An 18,130-nucleotide genomic window follows, 5' to 3' on the forward strand; every position below is an offset into this window, starting at 1 on the left:
ATTCACACTGACAAGCTAAACCAACATATATGATTATTATAAGGTCATTGCTCATAATATTGATGTGTGGTCAGTGATACGTGAGAAACACGAGAGATGAATCACCGCTCTGAGCAGGAGCGTGTGGAATGATGAGCTCAGAAAAAAACGAGTTTATTCTTGTTTTATAGCTATTAAAAATAAAGTATTGCAGCGATATCACACAATTCACCAATTAGAGCACACCAAGGGCTGAATTAAGATGTTTTTGAACTGTTTGTGTGAAAATGAAATCTGAATCTGAAATCACTGCCTCCGATCAGCGCGCACAGTGTCACAAGTTCAAAACAAACGAATTTATTCTTGTTTAAGAGCTTTTCAAAATAAATTATTGCCATAAATGCACACAATACATCCATTATAACACAACACGAGCTAAATGCAGGTGTTTGTGACCCGTTTAAGTGTGCAAGACTATTTGAAAGCGCGACTGGCAGAATAACATATATCTCTCGAGCTGCAGGATTCTGCCTTTCGTCGTAAGAACGAACACATCACGGACAAGATTATTTCAAAATACATAATAGCTTGGCTAATATAAACGAAAACAGCCACGTGAACATAAACTGTTGAGAAATAAATCTGAAGTGGATCTACTGGATTTTAATATTAAGTGACCGCATATACCAGCTGCTTCTGTCTTCAATTTTAATCTATATAAAAAATTAAACTCATTCATCTTGGCTGCTTTTTTAATGTGTGTACGTATTTATTTATTATTTTGCTCTAACAAGACTTAATCTATATTTAATTAAATCAGTTACATTTGATTTTACATTTGATTTGTCCATTTCTGCATCTAAACGCCTAAAAACCTAAAACATGCTCTATTATACTATTGTTAGCAATTTCTTTATCGTCCAATTTATCTGGTGTACACACTTTATTTCATAATAAACTCGTTTGTTAGATTATACACAGTTATAGTGGTCTATAATAAATATTGACAGGTTTTATTCAAGCTGTTTAGAATGATTGCCATAGGCTAATTTTTAAAAATGTAAATCCCCCCCCCCAAAAAAAAAATGTAAATAAATAAAAAACATTGGAAAAGAATAACTTGTACTTTTTTATACATTTTGTATAGTTTCATAGTTTATGCATTATAGTTATAAAAACAAACAAATTTAGCCACTCACATAGAAATCTTAGGCCTTATCCTTTTCTGACAGTTTTAGGGATTTTTAAAAATCCTAAAAAACCTTATTTGTGCTGCAGATAATAATTTCAAACTCATTTGATACTGACCTCTGACATCCTGTGACATGATATTTATTTGAATTTACATAATCTCATGGATGTAACAGTAAATCTGTTCAGCTCACAGATCAAGACTAAGCTGTAATGCAAGCAGAACTTTCACAAATGCTTTTAGGTCAATAAAATCATTACAAAACACTTACAAATCATTTAAGGGATTTGATAACACTGTAAAATAATGTCTAATTTGTTAACATTAGCAAATGCATTGATAACACTTTATAATAACTGCACTCATTAGTAAATAGTCAGTTCATGCTTCATAAAGCCTTGTCCCAATATTAATAGTCAGTAGTAAGCAGTTTATAAATACAGCTATAAATAGCTCATTTATTAAAAAGGAGAGTAAAGGGTCAGTTATCTTCCTATGAAAAATAAAAAAATAAAAATAAACAAACAACAACACTGATTGATACAGAACTCAGAAATGTTATTGTGGATTTATGATAAACTCAGCCTGTAAATGAATTCATTCTCCTCCAAGAAGACACAAGTAGTTCACACCAAACTTTTTTAACATGAAGCCATATACTGAAGATGTTAAATTGCGAATGGGTTTAGGATACCTTAAATGGTGTGGCCATAGAGATTTATTAAAGTAACATAAAAAAATACCATAGTTATTTTACTATATCTTTAAAATTTTTAATTCCAACTCTTCATAATTTTTTATATACGTAGAAGTCATCATTTGAAGGAAGCACAGTAAGTTTCATAGCTTTATCATTTTCAAGAGCCAGCATAAAATTAAAACTATCATAACATATAAATCAAGCTGGCAATTCTTAGTACCAATAATGGCCACCAGATGGAGCTATAGGATCACTTTTAAATAATTATTGTAGAAACAAGTATGATTTAAATCATTTATAGAAATCTTTCAAAGAAAAATAATATGAATTTTATGTATTTTACTGATAAAATGACCCTCATTTAATTAGAAAAACAAGCTGAAGTATTGTGAACCGTATATTAAGAATAATTCTTTATAGGCTTTATGGACAGATACGTTTTCAGAGACTCTTGAAGGATCAGCACCACATCCTCTTTTACCACTGTTTAAAGAATTTATCTTACAGAAGAGGTGCGAATGAATTTTGGATAGCTTGAATGGTTTGTCGTGGTGATTTTTTTTTTAAATAACAGTAAAAAAGTAACCAGTAAATGTATTTTATTTTTTTAAAGTGCAGCTTATAAATGCTTCAAAAAAATGTACACATAGAAGACAAGTCATTCTGAGGAAATATGCATAGTTTCATGACTATACAACACTATATGGATGATCGAAAATTAAAAAACTATCATACATCTGATGTCACTCTGTCCCTCTGTCACTGTGGGTAATGTGTGTGTGTGTGTGTGTGTGTTAAATGAATTAGGTGTGAAACTATCAGGGAGCATTTAGTCTCCAGCGCCAACATTTTACAGAACTGCCACTTTCCTGGAGTCTCAGAATTACAATGTGTCAGGTTCTGAGAGATCTAAGATTCCAAAAAATGATTGAATTAGAATACCATGAAGTATTGTGAAATACTATATATTAAGACTTTATATATAGGCTTTATGAACAGATTAGAGTGACTCGTGAAGGACCAGCACCACCTCCTCTTGTCCGATGGTTTGAGGAATATATCTTCCAGAATCCGGGATTAAGATTTAGGAGCTCATTTTTATTCCACCTCCTTTCCTGAAAGTCTGTCTTGCAGAATTGACTAAAAATTAATCTTCACATTAATTCCTAATTATTTTGCAATTCTTTTTGTCAGTTCTTCTTGACCTGTTTTTTTCTTCTTCTTTTCTGACCTCATGACCCAGTCAGCATTTTTTGTACAATGGTCAAGTCTTAACTTATCCATTTCTGTATTGCATGTGTGTTTGATATTTATCATGGGTATTTCATAATTTTCGACTTTACAGTTTGAGTTAAAGCTCTTTTTTTAGCGCATTTCATCTGTAAAAGAAAACATGCCTAATAATTCTGCACACATGAATATAAGGAGTTTTTCTCTTCCAGCTTTCCTGGACTATTGTATAGCACTCATAAATGATTAAATGAAAAATAATGGTAGTTATTAAGATTGATATGGTTTGGAATTGGTCAAATGTGCTTGGAAAAAAAATCACAATAAAACAATGTTTTAATGTTTAATTTTGGAATATGAACTGACATGAATGAATGTTATATAAATATTGTTCATATTAACATAATGTTTATAAATGAAATCTTATTGTAAAGTGTTACTAAAGTTAAATATACATTGTTCTGTGAATGTGATTTTAAAGTCTAGATGATTCGGATTAACCCTTTATCTGGCGTATCCTTTAAAACCTCACTGCCAGAGGGATATTGTGAATGCATGTGCCCGTTGGGCACAGTTTACCTGATGCCACCGGGGTGGCGATGGCATTGGTGGCTTGAGCCCGCCATCGCTGCTTGCAGCTATATTTATTATTATTATTCTTCTTCTTCTTCTCCCGAATGAATCGCATTTTTGAGGGCTTTAACATGTTCAAAAAGTCATGAAACTTTGCACACGCGTCAAACCTGGTGAAAATTTTCGTCTGATATAGGATTCAGAAGAGGGTGTGGCAAAATGGCTCGACAGCGCCACCTATACCAAGAAAATCAACAGCCTTCCAGCTATGTTTCACGTACATGCACGAAAATTGGCACACATATGTGACACACCAATACCTACAAAAAAGACTCTTGGAGCGAAATTCTAAACCCAACAGGAAGTCGGTTATTTTTAATATTATGAGCATATTTTGTGTAATTTTGCTCATTTCCATGTGTTGTATTTTAACGAACTCCTCCTAGAGAGTTCTTCAAATCAACACCAAATTTGGTATGCCTAATCTAAAGGCCTTTGCGATGTTAAATTGCGAAGATCTTGAGTTTTCGTTGAAGGGCGTGTCCGTGGTGGCCTGGCGAATTTCGATGATTCGCCATGAAAAATGAAGTTTCTATAACTCAGACATACAATGACCAATCTGCCCCAAACTTCACATGTTTGATGAGACTCCAAAGCTGAACAGATTGACATGCCCATATTCAGTTATAGTCATAGCGCCACCTATTGGCAACAGGAAGTGACATATTTTACACTGCGACGAACTACTCCTAGAAATGTTATGACATCAATGTCTTTTTTATGGTCAGTCTAATCTAAAGGCCTGTGCGATGTTCAGTTGTGAAGATCTTGAGTTTTCGTTAAAAGGCTTGTTCATGGCGCCGCGATGAAGTTCGATGTCTCGCCATGGGAATAAAAGATGTTATAACTCAGGCATAAAATGTCCGATCTTCCCCAAACTTCACATGTGTGATAAGAGTCCTGGCCTGAACAGATCTGCTGGCCAATATTCCACCGGGTGTGGCAGAATGGCTCTATAGCGCCACCTATACACATTCAACGGAATGCGCCTCGAGCTATGTTTCACGTACATGTACAAAAATTGGTACACACATGTAACACTCCAATACCTACAAAAAAGTCTCTTGGTACGAAATCCGGATCCCAACAGGAAGTCGGTTATTTTGAATTTTGCCTTCAAAATTGGTGTTGTTTTTGCCATTTTCAGGGGTTGTACTTTAACGAACTCCTCCTAGAGATTTATTCAGATCAACACCAAACTTGGTCAGTGTAATCTAAAGCCCTTTGCGATAATAAATTGCGAAGGACTAGAGGGTTCGTTAAAGGGTGGGTCCATGGCGGCCTGACAAATTTCGATGTTTCGCCATGAAAAAGGATGTTGCTGTAACTCAGACATACAATGTCCAATCTGCCCCAAACTTCACATGTTGGATAAGACTCTTGACCTGAACAGATCTACATGCCAATATTCAGTTATAGTCATAGCGCCACCTATTGGCAACAGGAAGTTACAGATTTTACACTGCGACAAACTACTCCTAGAAATTTTATGACATCAATGTCTTTTTGTGGTCAGTCTAATCTAAAGGCCTGTGTGATGTTTAGTTGTGAAGATCTTGAGTTTTTGTTAAAAGGTGTGTCCATGGCGCCGTGATGAAGTTAGATGTCTCACCATGGGAATAAATGATGTTATAACTCAGGCATAAAATGTCCGATCTTGCCCAAACTTCACATGTGTGATAAGGGTCCTGGCCTAAACAGATCTGAAGGCCAATATTCCATAGAGTGTGGCAAAATGGCTCGATAGCGCCACCTATACACTTTCAACGGAGTGCGTATACACTTTAAACGGAGTGCACCTCGAGCTATGTTTCACGTACATGTACAAAAATCGCTACACACATGTAACACAGCAATATCTACGAAAAAGTCTCTTGGTACGAAATCCGAATCCCAACAGGAAGTCAGTTATTTAGAATTTTCTCTGCAAAATTAGTGTTGTTTTGGCCATTTTCAGGGGTTGGACTTTAACAAACTCCTCCTAGAGATTTATTCAGATCAACACCAAACTTGGTCAGTGTAATCTAAAGCCTTTTGCGATCTTAAATTGCGAAGATCTTGAGGTTTCGTTAAAGGGCGTGTTCATGGCGGCCTGACAAATTTCGATGTTTCGCCATGAAATAGGATGTTGTTGTAACTCAGGCATGAAATGTCCAATCCTCCCCAAACCTCACGTGTTCGACAAAAGTCCTGCCCTGATCACATCTGAAGGCCAATATTCCACTATAATGATAGCGCCACCTGCTGGCAACAGGAAGATTGGCACATATATGGAATAAACATTGATATATTCTACTTATATTTATGAGTTTAAACGCATATTTCTCACCGTTCACCTATTAACTAAAGCCACTCGCTGCCGGTGAGCCCGGGTGCGAGGGCCCGTTCATCGCTGCTTGCAGCTTTAATTATTATTATTCTTCTTCTTCTTCTCCCGAATGAATCGCATTTTTGAGGGCTTTAACATGCTCAAAAAGTCATGAAACTTTGCACACGCGTCAAACCTGGTGAAAATTTTCGTCTGATATAGGATTCAAAAGAGGGTGTGGCAAAATGGCTCGACAGCGCCACCTATACCAAGAAAATCAACAGCCTTCCAGCTATGTTTCACCTACATGCACGAAAATTGGCACGCATATGTAACACACCAATACCTACAAAAAAGACTCTTGGAGCGAAATTCTAAACCCAACAGGAAGTCGGTTATTTTTAATATTATGAGCATATTTTGTGTAATTTTGGTCATTTCCATGTGTTGTATTTTAACGAACTCCTCCTAGAGAGTTCTTCAAATCAACACCAAATTTGGTATGCCTAATCTAAAGGCCTTTGCGATGTTAAATTGCGAAGATCTTGAGTTTTCGTTGAAGGGCGTGTCCGTGGCGTCCTGGCGAATTTCGATGATTCGCCATGAAAAATGAAGTTGCTATAACTCACACATACAATGTCCAATCTGCCCCAAACTTCACATGTTTGATGAGACTCCGAACCTGAACAGATTGACATGCCCATATTCAGTTATAGTCATAGCGCCACCTATTGGCAACAGGAAGTGACATATTTTACGCTGCGACGAACTACTCCTAGAAATTTTATGACATCAATGTCTTTTTTGTGTTCAGTCTAATCTAAAGGCCTGTGCGATGTTCAGTTGTGAAGATCTTGAGTTTTCGTTAAAAGGCTTGCTCATGGCGCCGCAACGAAGTTCGATGTCTCGCCATGGGAATAAAAGATGTTATAACTCAGGCATAAAATGTCCGATCTTCCCCAAACTTCACACGTGTGATAAGAGTCCTGGCCTGAACAGATCTGCAGGCCAATATTCCACCGGGTGTGGCAGAATGGCTCTATAGCGCCACCTATACACTTTCAACGGAGTGCGCCTCGAGCTATGTTTCACGTACATGTACAAAAATTGGTACACACATGTAACACTCCAATACCTACAAAAAAGTCTCTTGGTACAAAATCCGGATCCCAACAGGAAGTCGGTTATTTTGAATTTTCCCTTCAAAATTGGTGTTGTTTTTGCCATTTTCAGGGGTTGTACTTTAACGAACTCCTCCTAGAGATTTATTCAGATCAATACCAAACTTGGTCAGTGTAATCTAAAGCCATTAGTGATGTTAAATTGCGAAGGACCTGAGGTTTCGTTAAAGGGCGTGTCCATGGCGGTCTGACAAATTTCGATGTTTCACCATGAAAAAGGAAGTTGCTGTAACTCAGACATACAATGTCCAATCTGCCCCAAACTTCACATGTTGGATGAGACTCTTGACCTGAACAGATCTACATGCCCATATTCAGTTATAGTCATAGCGCCACCTATTGGCAACAGGAAGTGACATATTTTACACTGTGACAGACTATTTCTAGAAATTGTATGACATCAATGTCTTTTTTGTGGTCAGTCTAATCTAAAGACCTGTGTGATGTTTAGTTGTGAAGATCTTGAGTTTTTGTTAAAAGGTGTGTCCATGGCGCCATGTTGAAGTTCGATGTCTCGCCATGGGAATAAAAGATGTTATAACTCAGGCATAAAATGTCCGATCTTGCCCAAACTTCACTTGTGTGATAAGGGACCTGGCCTAAACAGATCTGAAGGCCAATATTCCATCGAGTGTGACAAAATGGCTCGATAGCGCCACCTATACACTTTCAACGGAGTGCGTATACACTTTAAACGGAGTGCGCCTCGAGCTATGTTTCACGTACATGTACAAAAATCGGTACACACATGTAACTCACCAATATCTACGAAAAAGTCTCTTGGTACGAAATCCGAATCCCAACAGGAAGTCAGTTATTTAGAATTTTCTCTGCAAAATTAGTGTTGTTTTGGCCATTTTCAGGGGTCGTACTTTAACACACTCCTCCTAGAGATTTATTCAGATCAACACCAAACTTGGTCAGTGTAATCTAAAGGCTTTTGCGATCTTAAATTGCAAAGATCTTGAGGTTTCATTAAAGGGCGTGTCCATGGCGGCCTGACAAATTTCGATGTTTCGCCATGAAATAGGATGTTGTTGTAACTCAGGCATAAAATGTCCAATCCTCCCCAAACTTCACATGTTCGACAAAAGTCCTGCCCTGAACACATCTGAAGGCCAATATTCCACTATAATGATAGCGCCACCTGCTGGCAACAGGAAGATTGTCACATATATGGAATAAACATTGATATATTCTACTTATATTTATGAGTTTAAACGCATATTTCTCACCGTTCACCTATTAACTAAAGCCACTCGCTGCCGGTGAGCCCGGGTGCGAGGGCCCGTTCATCGCTGCTTGCAGCTTTAATTGCAGATTGTAATCTACAAGATTCTGTGTAGTGTTTTTTGGTCCAATAATTAGTATCTCTGTCTTATCCGAATTTAATTGGAGAAAATTGTGTGTCATCCAATCTTTTACATTTTTAACACACTCTGTTAGCTTAGATAATTGGGAAGTTTCATCTGGTCTCGTTGAGATATATAGCTGAGTATCATCACCATAACAGTGGAAGCTAATTCCGTATTTTCTAATAATATTACCAAGGGGCAATATATATATTGAAAATAGAAGGGGACCTAGGACGGATCCTTGTGGCACTCCATATTTTACTGATGATAAATGAGATGACTCCCCAAGTAAACAAAATGGTAGCGATCAGACAGGTAGGATCTAAACCATCTTAGAGCCTGCCCTTGAATACCTGTATAGTTTTGTAATCGATCTATGAGTATGTCATGATCTATGGTGTCGAACGCAGCACTAAGATCAAGTAAGACTAGAAATGAGATGCAGCCTTGGTCTGACGCAAGGAGCAGGTCATTTGTAATTTTAACAAGTGCAGTTTCTGTGCTACGGTGGGGCCTAAAACCTGACTGAAATTCTTCATACAGATCATTTTTATGCAGGAAGGTGCTCAATTGAGCAGAAACAACTTTTTCTAAAATTTTAGACATAAATGGAAGATTTGAAATAGGCCTATAATTTGCCAGTACACTAGGATCTAGTTTTGGTTTCTTAATAAGAGGCTTGATAACCGCCAGCTTGAATGGTTTTGGGACGTGACCTAAAGATAACGATGAGTTTATGATATTGAGAAGCGGTTCTTCGGCTACAGGTAACAGTTCTTTCAGTAATTTAGTGGGTACAGGATCTAATAAACATGTTGTTGGTTTAGATACAGTGATAAGTTTATTTAGCTCTTCCTGTCCTATGGTTGTAAAGCATTGCAGTTTATCTTTGGGTGCGATGGATGAAACTGAAGTGTTAGATGTTGTAGAATCTACATTCGCTATTGTATTTCTAATGTTATCTATTTTATCAGTGAAGAAATTCATAAAGGTGGCGTCTGGTAATTTGTTAACTTAGCCACTGTGCTAAATAAAAACCTTGGATTGTTTTGGTTATTTTCAATGAGTTTCTGTATATGCTCTGCCCTAGCAGTTTTTAGAGCCTGTCTATAGCTGGACATACTGTTTTTCCATGCAATTCTAAAAACTTCTAAGTTAGTTTTTCTCCATTTGCATTCAAGACTACGAGTTACTTTCTTGAGAGAGTGAGTATTACTGTTATACCATGGTACAGTACGTTTTTCTCTAACTTTTTTCAATTTGATTGGGGCAACAGTTTCTAATGTATTAGAGAAAATAGTGGCCATGTTGTCAGTAATTTCGTCTAATTCATGTGTATTTTTGGGTACAAATAGCAGTTGAGATAGATCAGGCAGGTTATTTGTGAATCTTTCTTTGGTGGCTGGAACAATAGTTCTGCCCAGACGGTATCGCTGCGACATATAGTTAATATCAGTTATACGCAGCATGCACGATACAAGGAAATGGTCTGTAATATCATCACTTTGAGGTACAATATCTATAGCAGTAAGATCGATTCCATGAGATATAATTAAATCTAGTGTATGATTAAAACGATGAGTGGGCCCGGTGACATTTTGCTTGACTCCAAAGGAGTTTATTAGGTCAGTAAACGCAAGTCCTAATGTATCATTTGCATTATCAACGTGAATATTAAAATCTCCCATGATTAGAGCCTTATCAACTGTAACTAGAAGGTCTGAGAGGAAATCTGCAAATTCTTTTAGGAATTCTGTATACGGCCCTGGTGGCCTATACACAGTAGCCAGAGCAAGAGATACATTAGATTTCTTTTGCATGTCTGACAGAGTAACATTTAGCAGAAGTATTTCAAAAGAGTTAAACCTGTATCCTGTTTTCTGGGTAACATTGGGAATATCACTATATATTGTTGCAACACCCCCGCCACGACCAGTCTGGTCGTATTCACCATAGCAGCATTTTTCTAGTGTGAAGTGATGCATAGCTATGGCATATATAAAAATTACAATTGGTTTGTTTAACAAAAAATATAAAATTTTCAGTCACCATTTATCATTATTATTGTTCATGTTGGGGATTGCCCCACTGATTGCTAGTTTTTTAATAGTGTTAACCACTTCATTACTCTGATCAGGGAGGAATCATCAGATTTCGTTTCCACTTTTATTTTGTGCAAGTTTCGACCTTGTACACATGGCAGTATACAACTGAGGTAGTTTCTGTAATAAACAAATAAAACAAAATAAATAACTTTTCTACATACTGTTATCATTTAACAGTAAATTACAAATGAAACATTATCAACAACTCTCATATATCCACTTAGAATACTAAAAAAGCAAAGATATAAACTATGGAAAGAAACATAATAGCATAAATCACATTATGCTGCATTATTATAGTAACATAACAAACTGTAAAATATAGGATTATGCACATAAGGAGAAGAATTAAACATATTCATATTGCAAGTATTAGTTGTTTTGGCATCCATGCTAGTGCGAATTCACTGATAATTATACAGATCACGAAACAGTGTCAATATTGGCTTAGTGCCAGAAATAGTTGACACGCACACAAACATTCCGCATTTAACATAGAATCGTGTTATGAACTTACTTTGTCGGTAACTTTAACTTGCACTCAAGGATGTTGCACATGAGTGGAGTCCATTTTTCATAACCCAACACATAAACAGAACAAATTACGGACAATAAGAGAAAAACCATAAAGAATTCACAACAGCCTCCCCCACATTTGAGCAATAAATGTGCAAGTATCATTCTCAGAGGCTGGCAACAGAATCAGGCGGGCAACTAGCCTGGTGTACACTTTGCCCTTGAAAAGGACATCTGCTGTTCTCACACACCCATCCTTACTGACCGCAGTCTTAACCACTTTACCAATAGGCCACTGAGCTCTGGGAAATTGTGGATCAATTATCAAGACCACTGAGCCTACTGTCAAATTGTCAGAAAGTTTGTGCCACAATTGGACCTGATCTCCTTCAGTCTGCCATGTCTGGCTATGAATCGCTGGAGAGCAAGCAGGAAAGCGTCCACATCCATGGAGTTGAGAAGCTCTATGTGGACAGCTCTTGTGGAGAGGCATTTGAAAATGACACCCCAACGTTTCTCAATCCTTCTGCCTATTTTTACATGATAAGGGCCGAAACAGTCCACTCCTGTAGAATAAAATGGTGGGCAGCCTGAGCAGCTCTGGTGGCAAATCTGCTATCAGTGGTACCTTGGGCTGCGCTCGCCATCGTTGACAGGACGCACAGTTAAGCTGGTGGTGTTTAACCGCTTGGCATCCTCGTAAGATCCAGTATTGCCTCTGTATTTCTGCATACACTCGTTCTGTACCTGGGTGCAACAAGAACTCGTCAAAGTCTTTAAGGAGAAGCTTTGTTGCTGGATGCTGTGGATCTAGCACTATTGAATGAATTTGTTCCACACTTGGGCTTTCAAGTCTCCGTAATTGCCCTCTGACTCTGAGTACATTAGTCTCTGGATCCCACTCTGGAGCAAGACATGTTAGTCGACTGTGGATTGGTATGTTTGTGTGTTTTAAGAGCTGCTATTTCCTCAGGAAAGCTCTGAGCTTGACACTCCCTCAGTAGGTCCAATTCTGCTTCACGTTGATCCATGAGCTGGGTGTTTTCCGAATCATCTGTCACCTTTCGACATGTCTGTCGAGTTGCCTCCACTAACTCTTTCCATGTGCTGAACTGAGTAACATCTGGAAGGGTTTGATCTGGCTCTGTAATGGTTAGGCAGCAGATAGTGAAACCTTTCAGTTCCGGTAGCTCTTCTGACTTTACCTGTTCAAGTATCTTTGGCCAGTGCTCATAACCCAATTTTAAAAATGATGGCCGCTGACTCCAACGACCAGGCCCAGTAAAACTTAATATTGAAACTTAATCAGACTGAAGCCACTCTAACACAGTTGTAGAATCTGTCCAGAGAATTGTCTGCTGGATGGTAAGAGTGATTTCATCATTCAAAAGCTTTGCTAACTGTGCTCCCGCAAATGCTGCGCATAATTCCAAGCGAGGCATGGGCTGTTGCCTCTTGGGAGCAACTCGCGATCTAGCTATTACAAAGAAAGTATGAATGACATCTTTGGTGGCCTCTACAAAGTAAGCCACTGCCCCATACGCTCTCTCGGATGCGTCACAAAATACATGGAGGTCATACTTTTGGTGAGCATTGTTGGGAACTGATGAATAACAGCGAGGAATGGTTATCAAACTAAGATGCTGTAACTCACTTTCCCAAGTGTTCCAGGCAGCATGAAGATCAGGCGGCAGGTTTGGTTCATCCCATTCTCTTTTTTTGGACCATAGCTGTTGGATGAGCACTTTTGCTTAGGTGGTGTTAGGTACAATGAAGCCCAAAGGATCATACTGCGTGGCTGGAACTTGATAAGCTGTTCTAATTGTTAGTGCGGCATATTCAATGGGATGATAGTGGTATCCTAGGGTATCAGCAGCACAATTCCACCAGAGACCCAATGTTGGCTCCACTGGATCAGTCTTGCTCCGCCCCAACCATTGTTCTGCCACCAAGGACCTTGCTTCCATGGGAAAATGTGATATCACTGATGGTTGGTTGCTAGCCCATTGTCTGAGGTCAAATCACCCTCTGATAGAAGACTGCGCAGTTGATCAATTGTTATCTTGACCTCGGATGTGGTTGGAAAGCTTGCCAGATAGTTGTGAACATAAAAACCTTGCTGCACTGTTTGTAGAGCATCTGGGTAATTATCTTGGTTATTCTGAGCATGCTGTTGCACAGCAAAAAGTGAAAAAGAGTAGAGTTCAGTCCTCAGGCAACAGATGGACTTGATGAAACATTCCGTGAATGTCTGCATTAACAGCCACTTGGTGTTGTCTGAATCTCAAAAGGACCCCCAACAATGATGGGCCAAGAGCAGGCCCTAGCAGAAGCTGAACATTTAGCGAAAGACATTGATATTTGAATAAGCAATTGAAGACCAGCCTTGGTTTATCATTGTGGCACACCAGGTGGTGGGGAATGTACCATACCTTCTGCATTAAACACAGAATCATGTTATGAACATACTTTGTCAGTAACTTTAACTTGCACTCAAGGATGTTGCACACGAGTGAAAACTACGAAACTCCAGCTACAAAAACTCTGGCTGCTGCGCTTGCAAAGCAGAGAATACCTCACTTTCGTTAGAATTGTATTTGCTTCAACCTATATACAGAGCATCAGGAGGTCTCCCATCCAGGTACTGACCAGGCTCAGCCCTGCTTAGCTTCAGTGGGAAACCGGTCTTGGGCTCCAGGGTGATATGGCGCGCATTCATACTCAACCAGATTTGGCTGTACTGTTTTAGCGCTCATTAAGTAAGTACCTATTGAAATGAAGTACCTACTCATTGAGTATGCGATTTCAGACCAGCCTATCTGTTGTTGTTTCTTCTTCTTCTTCACTTGTTTTTGGGGAAATTCTGTGCAGAAGATGTGTACTAGCACCCTACTGTATAATAATGAAAACATAGGGGTATAGCTCATATATATTTAGAATTTTTCTAAGTATAAGTCAAGTACACTTAAATGTCATTTTAAGTATATTACTGATGAGTACATAAAGCCCATTGTTGAGAAGTAAAAGTAAACTAAAAAAAGATTTTCCTATTTTTAGTTTAAGGGTCTGAAAGATATTGAGAGAAGGAACACATTCTAGAAACCAATGGCACATTTTGCTTCTGCTTCATCTGACATTTTGCAGATTGAGAAACATTCATTTTATCATGATCATCAAATTATAGTTACTTTTTTTGAGTTAATGCTTTCACTACTTCCTCTTAGTCAGAGACTGCACTGCAGTTTTTATATCCAAGCACACCATCACCTTGGAACATGGGGAAGCATGGTCTGACTATTGACAGAAAAGGAAGTACAGAAGAGGAAAGAAAACCAGCATTTTTCACCATCAGAGGGTGATAAACGATTCTGACAACTATGTGCAAATACTAAATCGTTGCAGGTGTGATGGAGCTGCAGCAGCATTTTTCTGTCTCCGTCAATGATAATGAAGAAATTGAAGGAAATGCAGAGAAGGGGAATATGCAGAAAAATTGTGATGCTGGAACAGAAGATATTTATCAAAGTCTTCAGCTTTCACCTACTGCACACTGTGGAACTATAACCAGTACAACACTGCTCTCAGGTAAGGCAACAGAGGATGGATAAATGGATGGAACAAACTTTTAATGTAATTTACAGTTAGTGCTCTCTTATTAATCTCTAATAATCTCTGTTTAACAGAAAACTATGAAAGAAAGTGTGTGTTTTTACTGTTTGCTGTGAACATTCTTATCTCAGCCATCATCCTTGTCATTGTGGGTCTAAATTGTAAGTATCATGACACAGTAGTATTTGAAATTTATTGAGGCACCAAATAATAATCTAGAAAAAATATGTGACCGTTAAATATTTCACATTTCTGAATATCATGTTTTCCCCAGACTCTCACAACAGAGAAACACAACCAATAAAAGGACAAAAAGGTTCATTTTAATTTGCACTTACTGGTATAAAAAATGTACTTACTGGATATAAACTGATTCACACATACTTCATTATTAGATTAACTCCAGTGTGTTACATCTTAAATGTTCATACATTGTTCTTCACTTTGGCAGTGTTGTACAACTTTTGAAATGGGTTTCTTGTGTGTCTATGTGTGTTTTATATTTCTTTTAACTAATGAACTATTATTTGATATCTTTCAGAAATGTGGCTTCTCCGTGACGATGTGTTTTATTTGTTCTGGAGTGACCAAATTGATTGCTGCGCTGCTGAGCGCTTCTGCTCTAAGAGAAACGCCAGTCTGGCTGTTTTAACTGAGCATAACAAGGTGCAGCAGCTATTCATTCACTTTCCTCTCTTTCTCCTTTTATTTATTTATTTTTAAATGTGAACACATTGTTGAATGTTTGTGTGTACATGGGCAGGTCTGGTTGATGTCTAGGACCAATGGAAAGCAATTTTTGGTCTCAAGAGCCTCATCAGATGGATCTGGAGACACTGCTTCTCTCTCAGTGGTAATGCATTTGCAATTTTTCATATTTGTGAAAGATTTTTCTGAACAATTATCAAAATTCAAAGCTGTTGGAAATTTGTCAAACAGAGCTTGAAAAACATTTTTTTCTTTTTTTAATTTTTAAAACTCTAAATATGAATAATATTAATAATAATAATAATGGAAAAAAATGTTTTATTTATTTATTAGGACTTATTAAAAGCAAAAAGGTATAATTGTCTTACATTAATCTAATATGAATTATAGGTGTTTTAATTCACATTCTAAGAATATAATTTTAGTACATTTCTTAAAAAGGTTTTTCTGTTCTGGTTGTGCCTCAGGAAAATGAAAATTGTGAGTGTGGCATCATAACCGAAGATGTTGACATAGACCATGGAGAAGGATTTGTGTGTGAAAGGAGTGTGAATCCCGGTCAGAAATTGTACAGACTTCAACATCTTTTGAAGCTGTAATGGATATACTGGACAGCTCCTTGGCAGCTTCCAGACAGAGTGAATGTTTGTACTTCATTTATCCTGTTTTATTTTGTTTTACTAAAACTCTTCTCTGTTAATACTAGACAGAATAGCTGTATTGTCTTCAGAAGTTCCAGATAAGAGGTTGTCTCCATTCAAGGATTTCAATTACATTTTTAAAAAGCGTTAATTTTCTCTTATATAATTCTCTTTTTCTTGTTTTGAAAACACTTGTTTTCTATGTGGATGGAATTAGTGAGATCTTTGCCTGTGTCTAAGGTTATTCAATAAATAAATGTAAATCAATTTAGCTAATTTCTTATGATCATTTCTTATGGTGGGGGACGTGTGTGTGTGTGGGGTGGGGGATTGGGGGGGGGGTGATTTGACAATTTCTACTGAAGTGGAAACCACCAACTCTATTTCCCTTCTTTAGCTTTTCCCCTAATTCTGCCTCTGAGCTGGCAGAAGAGTTATCTTTCTTCACTGACGAATAACAAACTTTTATAGCATTAATTCAAGATAATTGGGATTTTTTCTCCAGATACATCAATGGTCAAAAAGTATTCCAGTTTACAGTCTGAGAGAGGAGTAACCCCTCCATCTGTTCTTTTACAGAAGATAATGACAATGATCTATATTACAATGATGCATTTAAGAATATATAAATCTTTGTGTAGATAAGTTTCTAATTATAATAATTTGAATTGTTTCAGGCTCCAACATCCCCACAACCCTGAATATATAGAACAAGCAGTCTGGAGAGTGACAATAAATCTACTCAGTGTAAAAGCTTCATACGTAGGGTGAATCCATATAAACTGGGATGCTTTTGCCATTGAGATTCCTGGGAAAGGGTTCTACCAAGCATCTGCAGAGTATCAGTAAACTTAACGTGACCAAAGGAGTCTGTAAAATGTATTAGGTTACATTTTGTTGGAGGATTTAACTGATTATCATTGCATACGCTAGCAGTCAAATTTATTTGATTACAGTTATTCACAAATGATTTTGTGAATATGATTTGAAAGCAAAGAAATTAAGACAATCCTGACAAAAATTTAAGCTAAACCACAAAAAGGAAGTGTTCAAATGGGTCTGTTGTGGTTTTCCTCTGAAACAGTCATACAAAATGCTTTTTTAATGGTTTCTAGATTATTAAAATACTTATAATTTCTTCAAATCACAACCAAAAACTTATTACTTATTACTTATCTTTCAGAAATGTGGCTTCTCCATGACAATGTGTTTTATTTGTTCTGGAGTGACCAGTGATTGCTGCGCTGCTGAGAGCTTCCATTCTGAGAGAAACGCCAGTCTGGTCGTTTTAACAGAGCATAAGGAGGTGCAGCAGCTATTCATACACTTTCCTATCTTTTTCTGCATAAGCATTGGTTTAATTGTCTTAATTTAGAAGTAAAATTAGGAACAGATACGAAAACATTATAGATAAAAAAACAACAACAACAGTACACAGGAATATTAAAAAAATACTTTCAAATATAAATAATATAATATAATATAATATTTAAAATTGCAACATGCAATAATAAAGTATGCACTGTTACTGTGTGTGAGAGTAAACAGAGTTAAAAAGTAATTACATTATTAGTTTACAAAGATGATGATGAGTTTATAAAGATGATTATGAGAGTGGGTTGCACATTTAATCAACTGGTTCATATATTGAATGTGGGGTAATTTTTACCTCATATATTGGTAATTATCTTCATTTTCAAAGTAATTTGGACATAGAGTTTGAGCTTGATTTCACCAAGTACAACATCCTTGTTGATCCTGGAACAACATTTCAATCAACCAATTAGAATTGAGGTATAACTTTTCAGAAAATATCTGTTTTAGGCTTACAATCAGAGTTACGTGCTTCTACACCCTTGTTAATCAGCTATTATTTCCCAGTGATTTTAGGAATAAATTATGGGCAACGTTAGGTTTAGGTGTAGAGATAGGGTTAAGTCTATATTTTTGACAATAAGTTTGATTCAGGAACA

At 37.2% G+C, this 18,130-nt stretch overlaps 1 protein-coding gene across 1 annotated transcript; it reads left to right on the plus strand.

Annotated features, from left to right (window-relative positions):
- The first annotated feature begins 14,574 nt into the window (after positions 1–14,574).
- Positions 14,575–16,387, plus strand: LOC113050012 (uncharacterized). Its single transcript, XM_026212733.1, has 6 exons — positions 14,575–14,784; positions 14,883–14,969; positions 15,083–15,124; positions 15,350–15,474; positions 15,572–15,661; positions 15,984–16,387. Exons 1-6 carry the CDS (start codon positions 14,607–14,609, stop codon positions 16,113–16,115), a joined length of 654 nt encoding a protein of 217 aa, XP_026068518.1. The 5' UTR covers positions 14,575–14,606; the 3' UTR covers positions 16,116–16,387.
- Positions 16,388–18,130: the final 1,743 nt, after the last annotated feature.

This window comes from Carassius auratus, chromosome 30, assembly GCF_003368295.1.
Source record: "Carassius auratus strain Wakin chromosome 30, ASM336829v1, whole genome shotgun sequence".
Classification (NCBI taxonomy): Eukaryota; Metazoa; Chordata; class Actinopteri; order Cypriniformes; family Cyprinidae; genus Carassius; species Carassius auratus.